The sequence below is a fragment of the Saimiri boliviensis genome, chromosome 4, assembly GCF_048565385.1.
Source record: "Saimiri boliviensis isolate mSaiBol1 chromosome 4, mSaiBol1.pri, whole genome shotgun sequence".
In the NCBI taxonomy this organism is placed as follows: Eukaryota; Metazoa; Chordata; class Mammalia; order Primates; family Cebidae; genus Saimiri; species Saimiri boliviensis.
The window spans coordinates 165,459,455-165,479,414 of NC_133452.1; the positions used below are offsets into that span (position 1 = coordinate 165,459,455).

The 19,960-nt window shown below is 45.5% G+C and overlaps 3 protein-coding genes, 2 non-coding genes and 1 pseudogene across 5 annotated transcripts; 1 reads left to right on the forward strand and 5 right to left on the reverse strand.

Moving 5' to 3' along the window:
• Positions 1–1,730: 1,730 nt before the first annotated feature.
• LOC101044173 (histone H3.1) lies at positions 1,731–4,508 on the reverse strand. Its single transcript, XM_010332708.3, has one exon. The coding sequence runs from the start codon at positions 4,467–4,469 to the stop codon at positions 4,059–4,061; it is 411 nt and encodes a 136-aa protein (XP_010331010.1). The 5' UTR covers positions 4,470–4,508; the 3' UTR covers positions 1,731–4,058.
• Positions 4,509–6,130: 1,622 nt separating this feature from the next.
• Positions 6,131–6,616, reverse strand: LOC101043855 (histone H2A type 1). The gene has a single exon (XM_010332715.3). The coding sequence runs from the start codon at positions 6,580–6,582 to the stop codon at positions 6,190–6,192; it is 393 nt and encodes a 130-aa protein (XP_010331017.2). The 5' UTR covers positions 6,583–6,616; the 3' UTR covers positions 6,131–6,189.
• A 250-nt stretch (positions 6,617–6,866) lies between these two features.
• On the forward strand, positions 6,867–7,330 carry LOC120361156 (histone H2B type 1-H). The gene has a single exon (XM_039462736.2). The coding sequence runs from the start codon at positions 6,918–6,920 to the stop codon at positions 7,296–7,298; it is 381 nt and encodes a 126-aa protein (XP_039318670.1). The 5' UTR covers positions 6,867–6,917; the 3' UTR covers positions 7,299–7,330.
• Positions 7,331–10,694: 3,364 nt separating this feature from the next.
• On the reverse strand, positions 10,695–10,761 carry LOC120361190 (U7 small nuclear RNA; annotated as a pseudogene).
• Positions 10,762–17,073: 6,312 nt separating this feature from the next.
• Positions 17,074–17,145, reverse strand: TRNAM-CAU (transfer RNA methionine (anticodon CAU)). The gene has a single exon. It is a non-coding gene; the product is annotated as a tRNA-Met (tRNA).
• Positions 17,146–17,519: 374 nt separating this feature from the next.
• TRNAG-GCC (transfer RNA glycine (anticodon GCC)) lies at positions 17,520–17,590 on the reverse strand. The gene has a single exon. It is a non-coding gene; the product is annotated as a tRNA-Gly (tRNA).
• Between the last annotated feature and the right edge of the window lie 2,370 nt (positions 17,591–19,960).

The window sequence follows — 19,960 nt, forward strand, 5'->3', positions numbered from 1 at the left end:
AAGTTTTTGTTCGTTTTTGTTGCTTTTCTTCAGAAACTTTTACCATTTTCAGTGCTTTTTCTGTGTCTGCTGTTTCTCAAAATAATTCTTATAGCCAAGTGGCATATTTTTGGGGAGGAATATTCTGGTTCCTTATATAACATCGTATAAACCAAAAGGTATCTGAGATAGCTCTCAATCAATTTAGAAAGTTTATTTTACCAAGGCTAAGGATGCACCCGTGACACAGCCTGAGAAGGTCCTGGCAACATGTGCCTAAGGTGGTTGGGGTACCGCTTGCTTTTATACATTTTAGGAAGACATAAGATATCAATCAATATGTGTAAGATGTACGTGGGTTCAGGCCGGTAAAGCAGGACAACTCAAAGTTAGGGCTTCCATGTTAGAAGAGGAGTGGAGACAAAAGGTGGCATTATTTTGAGTCCTTGATCAGCCTTCCACTGAATAGACAATCTAGTCTGGTAAAGCGAATCTGCATTTTTACATATACAATGGGGCGGAGGGAGCAATCAGATACACATGTGTCTCAGGTGAGCCTCAGAGGGATGACTTTGAGTTCTCTGTATCCTTTGTCCACAAGAAATTTCCTTGTGGAAATATTGTAATGGAGGTTTGCAGCTTTTTCTTCTAGCTATCTTATGTAGGAATAAAATGAAAGGCAGGTTTGCCTCACATAGTTCCCAGCTTGACTTTTCCTTGGCTTAGTGGTTTTGGGGTACTGAGATTTATTTTCCTTTCACAATCCTTTGAAAGATGTCTGGTTTACTTGATTGCCTAGAAAATATTTTGCCCTTGGACTGGGTGAGGTGGCTCACTCCTGTAATCCCAGCACTCAAGGAGGCTGAGGTAGGTGGATCACCTGAAGTTAGGAATTTGTGACCAGCTTGGCCAACATGGTGAAACCCTGTCTTTAATAAAAATACATACAAAAAACTAGCTGGTCATAGTGGCACATGCCTGTAATCACAGCTACTCAGGAGGCTGAGGCAGGAGAATTGCTTGAACTCAGTAAGCGGAGGTTACAGTGAGCAGAGATCGCACCACTGAACTCCAGCCTGGGTGACAGTGCAAGACTCCATCTCAAAAAAAAAAAGTTTTGCTCTAGGAGTATTTACATTTTGGGGGGCTCAGAACATAATTCATCAAAATATGGCATCTTTGTATGCCGAGTACTTTGAACTAAAGGAGTTGGGAGAACATCAGAAGCAAGGTCTTTCTGACCTCTTCTGGTCCTACGGTCTCCTGCCGTTTCTCCGCTGGGAGTCATAGAAACCAGAAGGTCTCTTTCCCAAAGCAGATCATGGAAACTACAACTCCTCTCCCCCAAAGCAAGCCTTAAAACCTAGAAAGTCACTGTCCCTTCTCCCTTGAAGACTTTCATTCCAAAGGCGTCCTGCCATACCTGGGAGGATGGGATGCTACGCAGAGAGGCGGGGAAGAATCTGAACAGACAAGTCGTGCTGTTTCTTCAGTACTGTCTCTGCCTAATCACATTTCTAAATGTCTCTATTCCTCATTGGAGGTACCTATGAAAACAGACAGTTTTCCTTGGGTCTTTGGAGCTTCATTTCTGAAGTCTCCAGTGTCAGGTAAAACTTTGATTAGCTCCATTTTTCTCATGCTTTTCATTTGTTAACCTCTTTTTTGTTATAGTTCAAGCTGTGAACCTTTGGGTCTCACACCTTTCTGTGCCCTACAACATTGATATTTGTGTTTTTCAAAGGTGTACATTCTTTTTTTTTTTTTTTTTTCTTGAGATAGGCTCTTGCTCTGTCACCAAGGCTGGAGTGCTATCTTCCCACCTTAGCCTCCCCAGAACCTGGTACTACAGATACGAGCCACCACCCATGCCCAACTACTTTTTGTATTTTTTTTTAGAAATGGGGTTCCACCATGTTGCCCAGGCTGGTCTCAAACTTCTGGGCTCAAGCGATCCACCTGCCTCAGCCTTACAACCTGCTGGGATTACAGAGGTGAGCCGCCACATACCGCCCCTTGTGAATTCTCTATGTTAAATCAGATACTTTTAAAATTTTCTTCTCCTACCAGTATGGAAACAAATAGATTTCTTAATTTAAAAAGCAAGTTTATTTCATTTAAAGTAAGTACCTTTCGAACGGCTCTTTTTGGTTTTCCTCACTTACAATAATGTTAATTGACAAGACAGTTGCTCAGTATATCCCTACTGGTTAATTGAGATACATTGTGTATTTTTTTTTCTACATTAAAAAAGAGTTGTATTGCCTGAGGCAAGCAGATCACTTGAGACTAGAAGAGCAAAACTAGCCTGGCCAACTTTTAGTGGAGAGCAAGTGAAACCTCGTCTCTACTAAAAACACACACAAAATTAACCCGGCATGGTGGCCTGTGATTATAATCTGTTACTCAGGAGGTTGAGGCAAAAAAATCACTTGAACTCAGAAGGCAGAGGCTGCAGTGAGCCAAGAGTGCACTATTGCACTCCAGCCTGGGCGACAGAGCAAGAAAAGAAAATGTTGTACTTCTAGCATCCTTCAAGATTTACTAGAAGAAAAAGAAAACAAAAGAAAGAAATAAAAGAAATGGGCCGGGCGCGGTGGCTCATGCCTGTAATCCCACAACTTTGGGAGGCTGAGGTCTGGCACAAGATCAGTTTATCAATCTGGGTGGTGCCCGCTGACTCATCAAGTGCTGATTTTAGGAGCAGTAGGCAGGATCTGCATCTTGTAGCCTCCAGCTGCCTGACTCCTAAACCATAGTTTCAAATCCTGTGGCTAATGTTTGCATCTAGTCCCCAGGCAAGAAGGAGGTCTGCCCTGGGAAAGAGCTGTTATAGGTCTTTTTTTTTTTTTTTTTTTCTTTTGAGACGAGAGTCACTCTGTCACCCAGGCTGGAGTGCAGTGTGGCACAAAGCAGTGCAATCTCGGCCCTCTGCAACCTCTGCCACCTGGGTTCAAGTGACTCTCCTGCCTCAGCCTCCCAAGTAGCTGGGATTACAGATGCCTGCTACCACACCTGGCTAATTTTTGTAGTTTTAGTAGAGACGGAGTTTCACCATCTTGGCCAGTCTGACCAACTCCTGACCTCGTGATCCACCCAATTTGGCAACCCGAAGTGCTGGGATTATAAGCATGAGCCACTGCACATGCCCAGCCAACAGTCTTTTAAACTATAAACTAAGTTTCTCCCAAAGTTAGTTCAGTCTACGCCCAGCAATGAACATTTGGTCAGGCTGCCCTCGAACTTTTCACTAGGTTGAACATCATTATGATCAGAAAACATTTCTTTTTACTGATGCATATGAGAGAAACTGGTAATAATTATTCCTTAAGATTTGCTGTATTTCTTTAACATTTAGTAGTCTTAAAGCTATGCCAAGCAATCTAAACTAATAACTATGTAACTATTTTGCCCAGGCTGATCTCAAACTTCTGGGCGCAGCAAAACCTCTTTCCATAGCCTCCCAAAGATGGAGTATGAGCCACCATACCCAGCCTGACACCTTTAAAGCTCTAAAAAAGGGACATTTACCATCTATTTTTTCTGAGAACTGCTACCTGTGGGGTTTCACCCACATAACAAGACTGCCCCTTGCTAGCCAAGCCTTTCTCTCCCTCCCATTATGTTTCGCCAGGATCCAACTTTGCATACCTCAAGGTGGTATATAGTTACGTGCCTCATTGGCGGGTGGGTCTTCATTTCTAAACTTCCCGTGTCTATGTGCTAAATACACTTGCATGCCTTTTGTAGTAATCAACCAGTCTCACATCAGCAATTTCCAGCGAGCTTCCAGGGGGCCAAAGCCAGTGGCTCTTTTCAAAGTACCGGCCCAAACAACGGCATGAGCAGGAAGGAATTCACACCACCTTGTACATAGATTTGCTGATCTTTCCTCGAGAGTGAGAGCTTTAGCATTCCCTATACCCAGAGAAATACCATCTTAAAGACAAAGAGTTTCCCACTGTCTTACAGTTGCAGTTAAGACACTTCAACCTGTGGTGTAACAGCTATTTCCAGTGAGAACCTAAGTGGCTCTGAAAAGAGCCTTTGGAAGTAGAAGCCCACGCTAGAACAGGAGATTACGCTCGCTCGCCACGGATGCGGCGCGCGAGCTGGATGTCCTTGGGCATGATAGTCACCCGCTTGGCGTGGATGGCGCACAGGTTGGTGTCCTCGAAGAGCCCCACCAGGTAGGCCTCGCAAGCCTCCTGCAGCGCCATCACCGCGGAGCTCTGGAAGCGCAGGTCGGTCTTGAAGTCCTGCGCGATCTCGCGCACCAGGCGCTGAAACGGCAGCTTTCGGATCAGGAGCTCGGTGGACTTCTGGTAGCGGCGGATCTCGCGCAGGGCCACGGTGCCGGGCCGGTAGCGGTGCGGCTTCTTGACGCCGCCGGTGGCCGGCGCGCTCTTGCGGGCCGCCTTGGTGGCCAGCTGCTTGCGCGGAGCCTTGCCGCCCGTGGATTTGCGGGCCGTCTGCTTAGTTCGGGCCATAGTGGAGGAAGCTTCGCTCTCACAGCAAGCAACTGAGCGAGTAGTGGCTTCTGCCGGAATTTATAACGGTGACCTCATCCTGATTGGTCAGAACTCTTGTAGGAATAACCTGATTGGTTCTTAGTACAATCTTCATTTGTTCCTGCCACGCCCTTTTTCTTTTCTTTTTTTTTTTTGTAAGAGTCTTATTCTGCTAAGGGTGGAGTGCAGTGACCCTACCTCAGCTCACTGCAACCTCCGCCTTCTGGATTCAAGACTACAGGCACTTGCCATGACGCCTGGCTACTTTTTGTTTTTAGTCTATAGAGACGGGGGTTTCACCACGTTGCCCAGACTGGTCTCAAACTCCTGACCTCAAGTGAATCGTCCGCCTCAGCCTCCCAAAGTGCTGGGATTACAGGCGTAAGCCACCGCGCCCGTCCTCCCTGCCAGTTTTATTTTATTTATTGTTTTTAACCAATCATGTTAAAATTCCCCCAATAAAAAGAGAATCTGACCTAGAACTTGTGTAAGTCAGTCGTAGTCTTAAACTCCGTTTCCAATAGATCATTTTTCCTATTTCGGTATTGTGTAAAAATATATACAGTAGAACAATGTATTTGTTAGTATTTCCAAATAGTAGTTCCGTTTTGTAACTGCTTCTTTAAATCCTTTAGTGACCATACCAAGACCCAGAACAAAAACAGATTAAACTTAGGCTAGCACATTGTCCCCTAAAACACCAAAGCCTTAGTTTTGCCCAGCGTGGTGTGGGGAAGGAGTGTGGTGGGTGCTTAACCAAACGATACCAATGAATGGTTCCTGACATTTTCATTGATTGAGTTTAACGCAGTCCAATGGCTGATTGGATTATGTAAATCATTGCTTAATTTAATTAGCATGTTCCGGATGATAGGTTTGGGTCAGTGATTAGATTTTTGTCAGTGAATCTGGGTAGTTCTGATAATACCATTTTTTTAGGACGGAAATTTTAATGGTAATCAAAGCACCACCAGGCTCTGGTACTGATAAAGACGCATAAAAACAACAAAAAGGTTGGCTTAACCTTTCTTATAGTCATAGGAGCAAATAATCACTAGAAATAACTTTTGATTGGGTTTTGTTTTTCCTTTTGAGACGGAGTCTCGCTCCGTCGCCCAAGCTGGAGCTCACTGAAACCTCAAACTCCTGGGGCTGAAGTGGTAATTCTGCTCTGGTGATCCACGAGGGTCATCACGGCAGTTTTTTTTGTTTTTTTTGTTTTGTTTTGTTTTGTTTTGTTTTCCCAAGAGGGAGGGATCTCGCTATGATCAAGGTGATCTCGAACTCCACGCCCCAAGAGATTTCTTCCCTCCCCACCCACCTACCTGGTTTTCCAAAGTGCTGAGACTACTTGCGTAAACCACAGCGCCCGGCCCCAAAATGTTCTTTAAAGATCCAGGAGAAGGATCTGGAGAGGAGACAATAAACGAGAGTGCTTCCATGTTATTATGATGTAGCAATTCTGTTTTCGTTTTACCTGTACATGTCAAGGACTATAACGTAGCAATTTAACAGTGTTTACTAGGCCTGAGTCAATACTCATGTTTTACCCAATAGGAAACTAATGACCTCACGTACGTAAACTCGGCCACGAATTCCTGAGAGGTTCGAACAGAGTGCTCAGTTCTTCCGCAGAAATGGTGGGTGGCTCTGAAAAGAGCCTTTTGTCTTACAAATTTACATTTTTAAAGTTCAGCCCTTATTTGCCCTTGGCCTTGTGGTGGCTCTCGGTCTTCTTGGGCAGCAGCACGGCCTGGATGTTGGGCAGGACGCCGCCCTGCGCGATGGTGACCTTGCCCAGCAGCTTGTTGAGCTCCTCGTCGTTGCGGATGGCCAGCTGCAGGTGGCGCGGGATGATGCGGGTCTTCTTGTTGTCGCGGGCCGCGTTGCCCGCCAGCTCCAGGATCTCGGCCGTCAGGTACTCCAGCACCGCCGCCAGGTAGACCGGCGCGCCGGCCCCGACCCGCTCGGCGTAGTTGCCCTTGCGGAGCAGGCGGTGCACGCGGCCCACGGGGAACTGGAGCCCGGCCCGGGAGGAGCGGGTCTTGGCCTTGGCGCGGGCTTTGCCGCCCTGCTTGCCGCGTCCAGACATGGTAAAGCAACCAGTGACCTAAGTCCGAAGTGACTGGAAGAAAACTGCAGGAACGCGCTTTTATATCAGCTGCTGGGCGCGAAAAAGAAGCTGTGTCATTGGCTAAGCTGGCAGTTCCCTCTTAAACGATGCAAATCAGGTTTCTCAGTATACGTGTTTTGATTGGACTATACTGATATTGGCATCATATGGGTAACTTCCAATCAGACAGAGGAGTTTCTCAATCTCATCTGCATATGGAATTGGAAATAAATACGGCATAACCCGGCTCGTCTTCATTCTTTGAGCTCGTCCTCATTCTTCGTTTCTCGAGTGCTCTTTCACTGTCCTCCGCTATGCCAGACCCGGCCAAGTCCGCTCCCGCCCCGAAGAAGGGCTCCAAGAAGGCGGTGACCAAGGCGCAGAAGAAGGACGGCAAGAAGCGCAAGCGCAGCCGCAAGGAGAGCTACTCCGTGTACGTGTACAAGGTGCTGAAGCAGGTCCACCCCGACACCGGCATCTCCTCCAAGGCCATGGGCATCATGAACTCCTTCGTCAACGACATCTTCGAGCGCATCGCGGGCGAGGCTTCCCGCCTGGCGCATTACAACAAGCGCTCGACCATCACCTCCAGGGAGATCCAGACGGCCGTGCGCCTGCTGCTGCCCGGGGAGCTGGCCAAGCACGCAGTGTCCGAGGGCACCAAGGCCGTCACCAAGTACACCAGCTCCAAGTGAGCCCCTCCCAGCTGCTGACAATCCAAAGGCTCTTTTCAGAGCCACTCAACACTTCCAGAAAAAGAGCCGGAACATATTGCTTGTAGGCGTCTGGGTGGGCTCCAGCCGGCATCCATTAGGAGGGAACATGGGAAAAGGGAAACCAAGCTCCCGCCAGGCAAACGTAGTTTGGGTTTTTGGATATACTTTGGGGGGAAAGGCTTGCAGTTGTGCTTTCAGCAACGAGTTTACGTTACTCTTCAAGTGCCAATAGCAAGCCCGTTCTCTGACTGGGCAGCGCCCGATTTGAAAAGCCCGCCAAGGGCTGCGATTTGCCAGTCTCTTCCGGGCTGTGTTTTTCCAAGACGTCTGGGAATGGAAATGAATTTTCCGTTCTGTGCAGCAGTGCATCGGGATCCGGCGCCCAGAGCCGTTACCGTCCCACTGCCTGCAGCAGAACGGATCCCGGGCGAGACTGACTTGCCGGCGTCCTTTTTCCATGCACTGGGGAATAGGCATTGTAGCATCATCGTGTCTGCCATCGCCGCAGATATGTTAGGATGAGCTGAAAGTATTGAAGGTAAAGCGGGACGGAAAGCTCCTTTAAGATAAAACATTGAACAAAGAACCCGGCAACTTGGGAAAATCACATTTTTACAATGTTCGATGTTAATCAGTCGGCTTTGGGGAGGAAGGTACGCCAGGAGGAGGGGGGAACACGGGCGGGGGGCAGTGTTCAGGCTGAGATTTTAGTCCGTGATTAGGAATCCTGCGACAGAAGTTCGAGAACCCCGCGTTTGAAGAGAAGCGGACGCCAGAAAAGATCACAGAAATAGGATGTAAACCAAGAGCGTGGGATAGTTACGAATTCAAGGGAATGGAGACCTGAATTCTCATGGCATTGCATCCTCTGCCACTGCGTAGTCCCCCGTCAATGAATTATTTCTATTGTAATTCTTTCCATTAACAGCAAAATAGCAAGCCCCTCCACCACAATTCCCCTTCAGGCTTTAGAATCACCCCTTAAGTTTTCCTTTCTTTTCCTGCGGTCTCTTCCCTTACAGCTGTGGGTGGAAGGCTATCTCCGACGAATAGTCTCGTCTCTGTCACAGGCGACAAATAGCCTCGAAATTATGCCAATTGGTCAGTGGGTCATGCAGAATACATTACAGGATTAGCCGTTCACTTCCCTAAAATGTTCTCCCCAGTCCCTGTACCTTGGCGCCTCGGGCTGGGCGACAGAGATCGACAAGCAAAGCTCCTTGGAGACCAGTCCCCTAATTTCATCATGTTCCTTAAGTTGGCATCACATTCGTCCCCTCCCTTCGTTCCTCTTTGCTCTCTTTTTCGAGATGGTTCCTCCCTACCCATCCCGCATCCTTGAGAACACCTGAGGGGCATTAGCCTCGGAGTGAGTGAGAGCCTATGTGACCCTCGCCTGCCATCTTGTGGCAAAAAAGCAGAAGTTGAAGGCGTTGCGTTTTCCAGCCCCAGTTAAAACGCTTTCTTCCTTTCTACTACGCCAGTGGACTAGGGTAGGGTTTCCATTTCTCACCTCTTTGAATTGCACAATTTAAGTTTCTCCAAGAGTCGTTAGTGCGGAGGTTAAAAGTGGGGTGAGAAGGGAGTGGGGGAGGTGAATAGGAAGAGCGAGGAGTGGGTACGGGAGAAAGTCCCGTTAAGTGTTGTGATCTGGTCAGAGATATCCAAAAGAAGTAAACAGAAAAGCCAAAATGCTTTGTACTCAAAAATAAATAATAATAGGGTCATGCTCTCTAGTTCTGTTGGACTAAGTCCCCACCCCTACAATTCCATTTAACCTTAATCATCTCTTTAAAGGCCCTGTCTTCAAATACCAACCACACTGAGGGTTGGAATTTCAACATGAAGTTTTTTTGTTTTGTTTTTTTGAGACAGGGTCTCACTCTGTCGCCCAGTCTGGAGTGCAGTGGTACAGTCTCAACTCACTGCAACTTCCACCTCCTGGGTTCAAGTGATTGTTCTGCCTCAGCCTCCTGAGTAGCTACGACTACAGACACCTGCCACCATGCCGCACTAATTTAGGTGTTTTTAGTATAGATGGGGTTTCAGCATCTTGGCCAGGCTGGTCTCAGACTCCTCATCTCAAGTGATCCCACCTGCCTCAGCCTCCCAAAGTGCTAGGAATACAGGCAAGCGCTAGGATTGCCGGCACCTGGCCTAAGTTTTACGGACAACATGAAGTCCGTAGCAGCACTTTGCCAAGTCGGGGAAAAGGTGGTTTTCCCAAGTCGCCTTGAACTTCTGCTTTTTGGCCACAAGATGGCAGGCGAGGGTCACATATGTTCTCGCCCACTCTGAAGCTAATGCCCCTCAGGTGTTCTCAAGGATGTGGGATGGGTAGGGAGGAACCATCTCGAAAAAGAGAGCAAAGAGGAACGAAGGGAGGGGACAAAAAAAAAGACCATTTTCCAAGCTTCGATCCCAACCTTCGATTCCAGGTCCCCCTTTATAAAATACCTACATTTACCTTAATTTGCAGATAAGATCACAGTTATGACATTCCTTAAACCAGAAGCTAAAACTCAGTTGCTCACAAAGGCCCAGCACATTAGAGCAAAAACGGCTGGATATTAAAAATCATGACCTACCTCTATAAAGACAGGTGGTTTTTGCCATTTTTCTTGAAGCACACAGACTTCTGACACCATATTTCATTTTTCCAGTTTTGACAGATAATTGACCAAGACTTATGTCACTGTTTTCTTAATTCTGCTGTAAGAACCGCCATAGCACAAGCATGTTGATAAATGCCAGCCAGTATGGAAACTAACAGTCAGTGGGAAGTTAAGAACTAAAGACAAAAACCTTTGCAATTTGGTTGCCCTGATTTCTCCCTTTTAGCAATGCGAGCACAGGGACAGTGTGTCTTCCAATTTTTCTAGAGTATATGCAGCTTAAGATAAAATATAAATTTTCAATACTGACAGCTAATAAAAAATTTATATCATGTTACAGACTATTAAAAAAAAAAGTCTGCTGACTTCATGAAGCCCTTCATCCTTGAAGTTGAGATCTCTGGATATTAACAAAGATTCCTGTAGCCATGACAAGCTTTTCACCACGCTGCGTTTTCTGCCATCAAGGCCCAGATCAAATGCCCAGGCTGAAAAGAATTAATTCCTCACTTGGCCCCTCTGGATAGAGCATCAGGCCTCACATACATTGGGCATTCAAGAGCTATTTTCTGCGAGTTAAGTAAACAGATACAATGAACTAGAAATACAAAAAATTCAGTGCTCACAGCTATGAGGTAAAAGAGGTGAAAGATGTTTGGAGTTGTTTATTGTGGATTGAGTAGTTATCTGGGTAAATAAACCTGTTCTTTTCTATTTGTTACATTTGTCTTATTTTTTATTAATGTTATTCTTCGTGGGGGTGGGAGCTTCCCAGCAAAAACTGGAAGACCTGCTAGTAGACAAATTCTAAAAGAGCTGTAACACTGTTTTCTGTTAATATTCTTAATTGACAAATCATAACTGTATACATTTTTGGAAGACAGTGTGATGTCTTGATATATTGTTGGGGCTCAGAAAACTATAACCGGAAATGAAGATGTCAGCAGCAGCAGCAGCAGCAGCAGCAGCAGAAGTTTGACTATAGGTCGTAAGACCTCTAATCCAGAGAGGGACCTGCCCCATACCCAGAAAGAAGGAATGCTGCTCAGGCCAAGAAGAATCTGGACAGAGAGGCCTTGCTGAGTTTTTCTACGCCGTGTATTAGCATGAGATCCTACCCTTCATGTCCAATCATATTTCTACAAGGCTGTTCATACTTTATGGAACTTTTTTAAAAAATAGACAATTTCCTCCTGTATCTTTAGGTCTTCATTCTGAAGGGCTCCCATGTCATGTACATCTATGATCAAATAATTTTTTTCTCATATTAATATGCCTTTAGTCAGTGATTTTCAGCAATCCTTCAGAGGGTGAAGGGGAAGTTTTCCGTTACCTCTGTAATGTAATTCAAGGAATCTTTTTTTTTTTTTTTTTTTTTTGAGACGGAGTTTCGCTCTTGCTGCCCAGGCTGGAGTGCAATGGCGCGATCTCGGCTCACCGCAACCTCCGCCTCCTGGGTTCAGGCAATTCTCCTGCCTCAGCCTCCTGAGTAGCTGGGATTACAGGCACGCGCCACCATGCCCAGCTAATTTTTAGTATTTTTAGTAGAGACGGGGTTTCACCATGTTGACCAGGATGGTCTCGATCTCTTGATCTCGTGATCCACCCCCCTCGGCCTCCCAAAGTGCTGGGATTACAGGCTTGAGCCACCGCGCCCGGCCAGCTTTCACTTTATTTCTGAGGCTTGTATGCAACGGCACAATCCCGGCTCACTGCAATCTCCACTTCCCAAGATCAAGCCTCATGCTCCCAAGTAGCTGGGACCACAGGTGTGCACCACCATGCCCAGCTAATTTTGTACTTTTTGTAGAAGGGATTTCGCCATGTTGGCCAGGCTAGTCTGGAACTCCTGGGCTCAAGTAATCCACCCACCTCGGCCTCCGCAAGTGCTTTTCAGGCGTGAGCCACTGTGCCTGGCCCCTAACCTATATAGTGTATGCTGAAGGAATCCAGGAAATACCAGCCCAAAGCATGCAGCGTTCTTATGCTGATTACCTCAACTAAAGTCACTTGGGAAATAGTAGATGCACAGAGGGGCTTTTTCTGAATCTCCTTTGTTTGACTAAATGCATATTCTCCAGGAGGAGGAGGTCAATTAGTCTTGAAAATCCTTCCTAGATTTCCTAGATTAACAGCAACAGAAGTGGAACCGAGAAGAGACTAGAAGTTAGCTCCTCATCCAGATAGGCCACTATCTATTCTTCTGAAAGCCCATTCCTGTTTTCGGTACCGTACACCTCCTACGGTCCCTCAGACTGCCCTTTCGCCTTACTCCTCTATTTCAGTACAGAAAGAACTTAGGTTGTAGAGAGTTGATAAAATGCTGAAAGATTTCAGGTGATGCATGTGGAAAGGAGGCGGCGACAAGCGAAAGCTAATCTCAGTCTCCTTTTCCTCCAAACCTGAACAGATTTGGCCAGAGAAATAGTGTCCCACACAAGGAGTTTCTTGGCGCCTCTAAGAAATTCTGAGGTTTGAAAATCTCTGTAGTTGGCATGCAAAAGTATAAAATGGACAACTGAGGACTAATAATGTGAGAAATTCGAAAGTTTAAGTTCTGGCCGGGCATAGTGGCTCACGCCTGTAATCCCAGCACTTTGGGAGGCCAAGGCTGGCAGACCACCTGAGATCAGGAGTTCTAGAGCAGCCTGGCCAACACAGAAAAACCACGTCTCTACTAAAAATAGAAAATTAGCCGGGTGTGGTGGCGAATGCCTGTAGTCCCAGCTACTCAGGAGGCTGAGGCAGGAGAATTGCTTCAACCCGGGAGGCGGAGGTTGTGGTTAGCCAAGATCGTGCCATTGCACTCCAGCCTGGGTAACAAGAGCGAAACTGTCTTTAAAAAAAAAAAAGTTGGCCGGGCGCGGTGGCTCAAGCCTGTAATCCCAGCACTTTGGGAGGCCGAGGCGGGTAGATCACGAGGTCAAGAGATCGAGACCATCCTGGTCAACATGGTGAAACCCCGTCTCTACTAAAAACACAAAAAAAATTAGCTGGGCATGGTGGCACGTGCCTGTAATTCCAGCTACTCAGGAGGCTGAGGCAGGAGAATTCCCTGAGCCCAGGAGGCGGAGGTTGCGGTGAGCCGAGATCGCGCCATTGCGCTCCAGCCTGGGTAACAAGGGCGAAACTCCGTCTCAAAAAAAAAAAAAAAAAAAAAAAAGTTTAAATTCTATCCACCACTCACCTGGCTGCCCTCATCTCCTTTTACATAATTTACTGGATTGTCTGTTCTTCCTGGTCTCTTTTTCCTCAACTAAAAGTGATTTCCAAAGTCTCTTCCAGAAGAAATAGTTTGCTTCTGAAAATAGATCTACTCCATATGGATCACATGAAGCTATCACTAACATGTGGCACATGACAAGATTTGTTTCAATCACGGAAAAAGTCATTCTATACTGCCAACCTAAATAACAGAGGGAGGCTCTCTAAAAGAAAATATATTTTGTGGGAATAAAGCATTGTAATGGGAATTCGCATGCCAGAGTAAACAAGGTGAGTGTATAGGAAGGTAAAAAAAGACAAAGATTGGCCAGGTGCGGTGGCTCACATCTGTAATCTCAGCACCCTGGGAGGCTGAGGCGTGCGGATCACCTGAGGTCAGGAGTTCGAGACCAGTCTAACATGGAGAAGCTCTGTCTTTACTAAAAATACAAAATTAGTCACGTGTGGTGGCGAACGCCTGTAATCCCAGCTACTTGGGAGGCTGAGGCAGGAGAACTGCTTGAATCTGGGAGGCAGAGGTTGTGATGAGCCATTGGACACCAGCCTGGGTGACAAGAGTGAAACTCCATCACAGAAAAAAAAAAAAAAGACAAAGGTTAAAAACACAATTATTTACATAATTGTTTAGAAGGAATTATCCTTGACTATAAAGATTGAGGACTAAACTCTGATTTTTTTTTTTTTTTTTTTTTTTTAAAGACGGGGTTTCACCATGTTGGTCAGGCTGGTCTTGAACTCCTGACCTCAGGTGATCTGCCCCCCTTAGCCTACAAAGTGCTTGGATTACAGGCGTGAGCCACCATGCCCTGCCTAAAGTCTAATTTTTTATCTTGCCCAAATTCCCGTCTAAGATGTGTGGGGAGTCATGGCCTACAAATCATAAATTCTCATCAGATGGGTTTTATTTAACCTACATATCGTGACTCACTTTCCAACCTGATTCTGGTATAAAAAGTTATGAGACAAGAAAGAAAATCAAGATATTTTACCCCAAAAAAATGTCTCTGCCATATTTTGAAATGGCCCTGCAAAGCTGTTTTTTGTGGGGCGGGGGGGCAGGGGAACATTTGCATCTGTAAAGAATCTCTATGAACATAGCTGGGTCTTTTTCTTCCAGACCCTCCCAAGCCTAAAGAGATTAACTAAGATCTGAATAGGAAACATTTGTGTCATCTTTTGTCTCTAAGGGCAGCCACTGTAAGACTTAGAAGAACGTTGGCCTCCACAGTCTTTATCTTAACATCAACAGTCTCTTCCTATCAATCCCAGGTTTTTAAACAAATCCAACCAATTGTCAACCAGAAAATGTTTAAATTCACTTGTAGCCCGGAAGCAGCCCCCACCCCCACCCCCTCCCACCCCTGCCCCATTGGGTGTCCTGACTTTCTGGACCACACCAGTGTATTTCTTAAATGTATTTGATTAATGTCTCATGCCTCCCTAAAATGTATAAAAGCCAGCTGTGCCCGACCACCGTGGGCACATGTTCTCAGGACCTCCTGGGGCTCTGTCACAGGCTATGGTCACTCATATGTGGCTCAGAATAAATATCTTCAAATGTTTTACAGAGTTTGACTTTTTTCGTCGACAAGATCAATAACAAAGATAACGCCACCTCAAGGTTAGAGAGACAGTTACTGGACAGACGTCCTTATAAAAATATTTTTATGCCAGGTGCGGTTGCTCATGCCTGTAATCCCAGAACTTTGGGTAGCAGGTGGATCTCGAGGCCAGGAGTTCAAAATCAGCCTGACCAATGTGGTGAAACCCCATCTCTACTAAAGATACAAAAATTAGCTGGGCGTGGTGGAGCATGCCTGTAATCCCAGCTACTCAGGAGGCTGAGGCGGGGGAATCGCTTGAACATAAAAGACAGAGGTTGCAGTGAACCAAGATCATGCCACTGCATGATCTCCTGTTGGCCAGTGCACTCCAGCCTGGCCAACAGGAGAGACTTTGCCTAAAATAAATAAATAAATATATATATATATATATATATATATATATATATATATATATATACACATGTACATTTGTAATGGCCTTTATACAAGGTTGTGGTTTTTGCAATGTTTTGTGATAGTTTTTATGATCAGACATACAAATATAAAAACCTACTCCTCGTGGCCTTCCTGGGCTCTATTTGTCAGAATTTTCTTAACATTAGTGATTACATTTTGATTCTGACAACTTTCACAATACAAAGACAGTGTGCTTGGAGGCCCCAAAGCCTCTTCCTTTATGAAACCACTATCTTTATATAGCTGCTCTCTTTTCAGTTTCATGCTTGCTAACAGTAAACTATTACAAAACAAAGAAGCCTTGTATAAGATTAGGAGGTAAGTTGAATTCACCACTTTGGAAGGAGGCTCTGTCTGCAGTCACAATATCCAAGAACAAACTGAAAATCAATTTCTTAAATAGGACCCAGGGGAAAATAGAAAATAAAGTTCCATTTTTTCTTGGCTTTTTTTTTTTTCTTTTAGACAAATCAGGTGTGCCCCTGATGATCTGTGTGATTGGAAAAGTTTCTTACTGAGAACAGTGTTGGAGTTCGAAACCAGCCTGCCCAACATGGTGAAACCCCGTCTTTACTCAAAATACTAAAAAATTAGCTGGGCATGGTAATGCACACCTGTAATCCCATCTACTTAGGAGGCTGAGGCAGGAGCATTGCTTGAACCTGGGAAGCGGAGGTTGCAGTGAGCTGAGCTGGTGCTATGGCACTCCAGCCTGGGTGACAGAACAAGACTCAGGAAAAAAAAAAAATTGTATTGCCATAGGCCTATCTATAAGCAAGAGCAAAAATGAAACAGGACACATGAACATCAAAGTCATGATAGACTTGCCCTACAAAGTTGGTAACAGGACTGGGGATGCAGTTGAAGAATACTTACACTTCATGAGTGTTTTTCTCTTTTCCCTAAATATAAAAGAGATTTGTCATCATGCTAAATAATAGATCAAATCCGTGTGGTCACTTTTGAACTCTACTGTAATTTTTTAAAAGGTAAAAGAAGGTGATGAGGAATGAGGAATACTGATGATTGGTGAATTGAAAATGGCAGCTGTAAAGTAATATTTACCAACTCACCAGTATCTAAGATACCAGGCCTTGTTCTAGGTATGATGGTAACCACAGTGCCAAAACACCATCTGTCCTTGTAAATGTACTTTCCATGAGAGAGAAAATACTAATGAATAAAGACACAATATGCTGCAGGGTACTAAGTGCTAAAGAGGAAAACAGACTAGGAGCAAGATGTTTTTTGAAAGAGTTGTTATTCAAAATAACTTCAAAATGATGTGGCGAAAGGGTTCATCCCTGTGATCCCAAAGTTTTGGGAGGCCAAGGCAGAAGGATCCTCTGAGCGCAGGAGTTCACGACCAGATTGGACAAAAAAGGGGGACACCTTCCTCCCATGCGCCCACCTCTATGAAAAAAACATTCAACCAGGGAAGGTGGGGAGCACCTATAGTCCCAGGTACTTGGAAGGCTGCTTAAACCCAGGAGTTCACCATGATCCTACCACTTGCACTCCAGACTAAGTGAGAGAGTTAGGCCCTGGCTCAAATAAAATATGATATAAATTATAATATAAAAATAAAATAATACTTTAAATTCTCTTTAACTGAATCCCTATAACTATAAACTTTGAACTCTAAACTTATAGTTTGCAAAGTGATAGTATGCAGATGTGGAGATATTTCAGCTCATGGATTTAGCATCAATTCCTCTTCCGTGAGATAGGGTACCTCCTCTGATTTCTCACCTGAAAGCCGCTTTCTGAGTTTCGCCTCGAAGGAATGTAAATACTTCCATTTCCTGTCACTTTTTGTTTGGTAGAGCTGGCAAGGGAAATTCGGTGAGGCTGTGTCTTAAGAGCTTACAAGTACTTTTTTAGAAAAAGGGTTAGCAGAGGATGGTTTCGATCCATCGACCTCTGGGTTATGGGCCCAGCACGCTTCCGCTGCGCCACTCTGCTACAGACGCCGGAGAACCCTCCACACTGTGTCCTTTATTATATATTCCCAAAAATTGGTGTTTTTGTTTTTGTTTTGTTTTGGTTTTTTTGGTACGATTAAATCAATCTGATGTTAACCCTGCCAAGGACCAGTAGTTCTATTTATGCTGCAAATAAGAGGATGAGTTAAGCGTGCATTGGTATCAAACATCCTGAAACCAAAGAAAACTCGTTTCTGTTAAAAAAAAAAAAAAAAAAAAAAAAAACAGCTTATTGGTAGCCTGCCTGCTTTATCATGTAGTCAGGATGTATGAATAAGCCAAAAAAACGTGTAGGTAAAATATCCAACTTCTGAAACAGAATACCTAATTTTCAAGAAAACAAAACGCGACTGATGCATTGGCCGGGAATCGAACCCGGGCCTCCCGCGTGGCAGGCGAGAATTCTACCACTGAACCACCAATGCCTCCCGCACGAACGGGGCCTTCCGGTCTCCAGCAATGCGTTGTCTGTAAAAACGTTTTCCAGCAGCCGCTCCGTTCTTGCTGATTCAGAGGCTCCTGATGTTCCTTCTTCCCTTCGCTTCAGGACGAAGAAAATCCCTTTCAGTGCACCTTCAAAGCGTCTCCTGCAACAGGAGGCTGGCAGGTGTGCGGGGGGCGGGGGGGGGGGGGGGTGCCTGGCTCCGCTCGAAGGACCCTGCGGGTAGCAGGCGCCTACTCCGTCCGCCGCTGCGGGCCCTGGAGGATCCGCTCGTGGGGCGCTCCCGGGCTCCGGACTCCCCAGTTTCAGGAAGCGTAACGTAAGTTGCCAGATTCCTTAGTTTGGGAAGCGGAAGGCACTTGACGATCGTGGGGAGGCGCCAAGATAAGGTGCGTTCTGGAGGGAACGGGGCAAGTAGAAACGGGGGACAGGGCGGGAAGAATAAAGAAAACGGAGTAGAGGACCGGGGAGGGAGCAGGGGGCCGCGGGGCAAAGAGGAGCGGCAGGGAGGAGCCAGAGGGAAGGGCAGGCCGGGGCAGCCTCGTGCTGCTCTCCCCTGGTCTCCTCAAGGCAAAGGCGGGCAGTGGGGGGTTCAGGACTGAAGAATCGGTGGGTTCGCCTTCTGCGTCGTTGCCATGGTTACGGAGGTGGCGCTGGAAACGCCCTCCTGGCACATTGAGCGCCAAGATCGCTTCGAAGAATAAATTCCACAGCAGGTGCAGTGACGGCTCTAACACAAGCACAAAAATGAACCCGGGTAAAGCATTTGTGTGACTCATGAACGAGGTGACTGGTGAGGTGTTGATGCCTGTCCAAAGGAGAATCCAAAGAACTGACGCTATTTGTAGAACAAGAATATTGAAATAGATGTGTAAATGAGGCCAAAACTGCTTCGGTGAGACGTTCCCCAAACACCGTTAAGGAAGATGTCCATCCGTTCTGTCCCTACTGCGGGACACAATTAATTTGCATGTCCATAGATACGAAGTATTTTGTATTTCCATCATTATCTACGATTTGCAGAGTTGTAAAATAGCTCCCATACAATCGGAAGCAGATAACACAGAAAGATGTGCTGTGGCTTTCCTTTGGAGCAGAAATTATTCCAGCAATCTTTTCCTTTTTTTAAGGTAGATTGCTGCTCAGCCTTATCTGAGTAGAAAAGGGCCAAACTCAGAAGTTAAACTTGCCTTTGAAAGCTCGTTATTACTCAAGGGCGAAAGCACCGGTCTGATATTCCTGACTATATTCTGGGGAACGTCTTGGGTAGGGTGGGATTCTTTGTTGTTGTTGTTGTTGTTGTTGTTGTTATCTTTCTGTCGCCTAAGCTGGAGTGCAGGTGTGGAGATTCTTAAGACCTCGGTTTACAGAATGCGAATGTGACTCTTCGGAGGTAATTGGGAGGTAATTGGATCATGAGGTTAAGCACTCATGAATGGAATTAGTGCCCTTATAAGAAGACACAGGAAAGACATGATCTGTTTCTGCCACCTGAGGACACAGCATGGAGGTAACTGTCTGCAAACCAGGAAAAATATCCCCACCAGAACCAGGCTATGCTGTCATCTTGCTCTTTCCAGCCTCTAGAACTGGGAGAAATAAATGTCTGTTTAAGCTGCCTAGTCTATGGTGTTTAATTGTCCCTCTGCGAATCATGTGTCGTCACTGAGGCCTTGCCTGACCACTGTTTGATACAGTAACCTCTGCCTTCAAACAGAGAAATGTACATGCCCTATCCCTCTTTATTGCTTTGCATTTTTCTTCCCAGCAATTAGTTCCTTCTCATATACCATAAATTTTACTTTATTTACTGTCCACCAGATTAGATGTCCTCAAAAGAAATGGGTTTTTATCAGTTTTGTTCACTAGTGTATCTGCAATTTCTGAAAAAATGGAGGCACCTAGTAGATGCTCAGAAAGTAGTCACCATGTTTTTCTCACCCATCTCAAGATTCATGGCGGAGGCCCCTATAACAAAAGACAGATTAACAACAGGTTTTATGTGACACAGGTGCCTTCAGAAAAAAATTGCCCAAGATATCTGTGTATTTCTATGCTAAGTTTGATGAAGAAGTGGATAGCTGGGGAGAAATATCATTGTAAAACAGAAGGGGTATGATCTAACAGTAATAAACTGAAGACATCTTAGCAGACCTGTTCAGATTCTTCTGTATTCCTATGTCTTCAGAGACATTTCTTTCTTCCAGTTTTAGGGCAGGTACCTCTTGAATGAAAGTGAAAGATAATACTTCATTAATTCACTTTATGACCTATTTTAAAGGAAGGTTAAAGAGTGACCTCCCTGATTCTGATAATTTCTCAAATGCCAAAGGTGCCCTATTTTGGGGTAGCA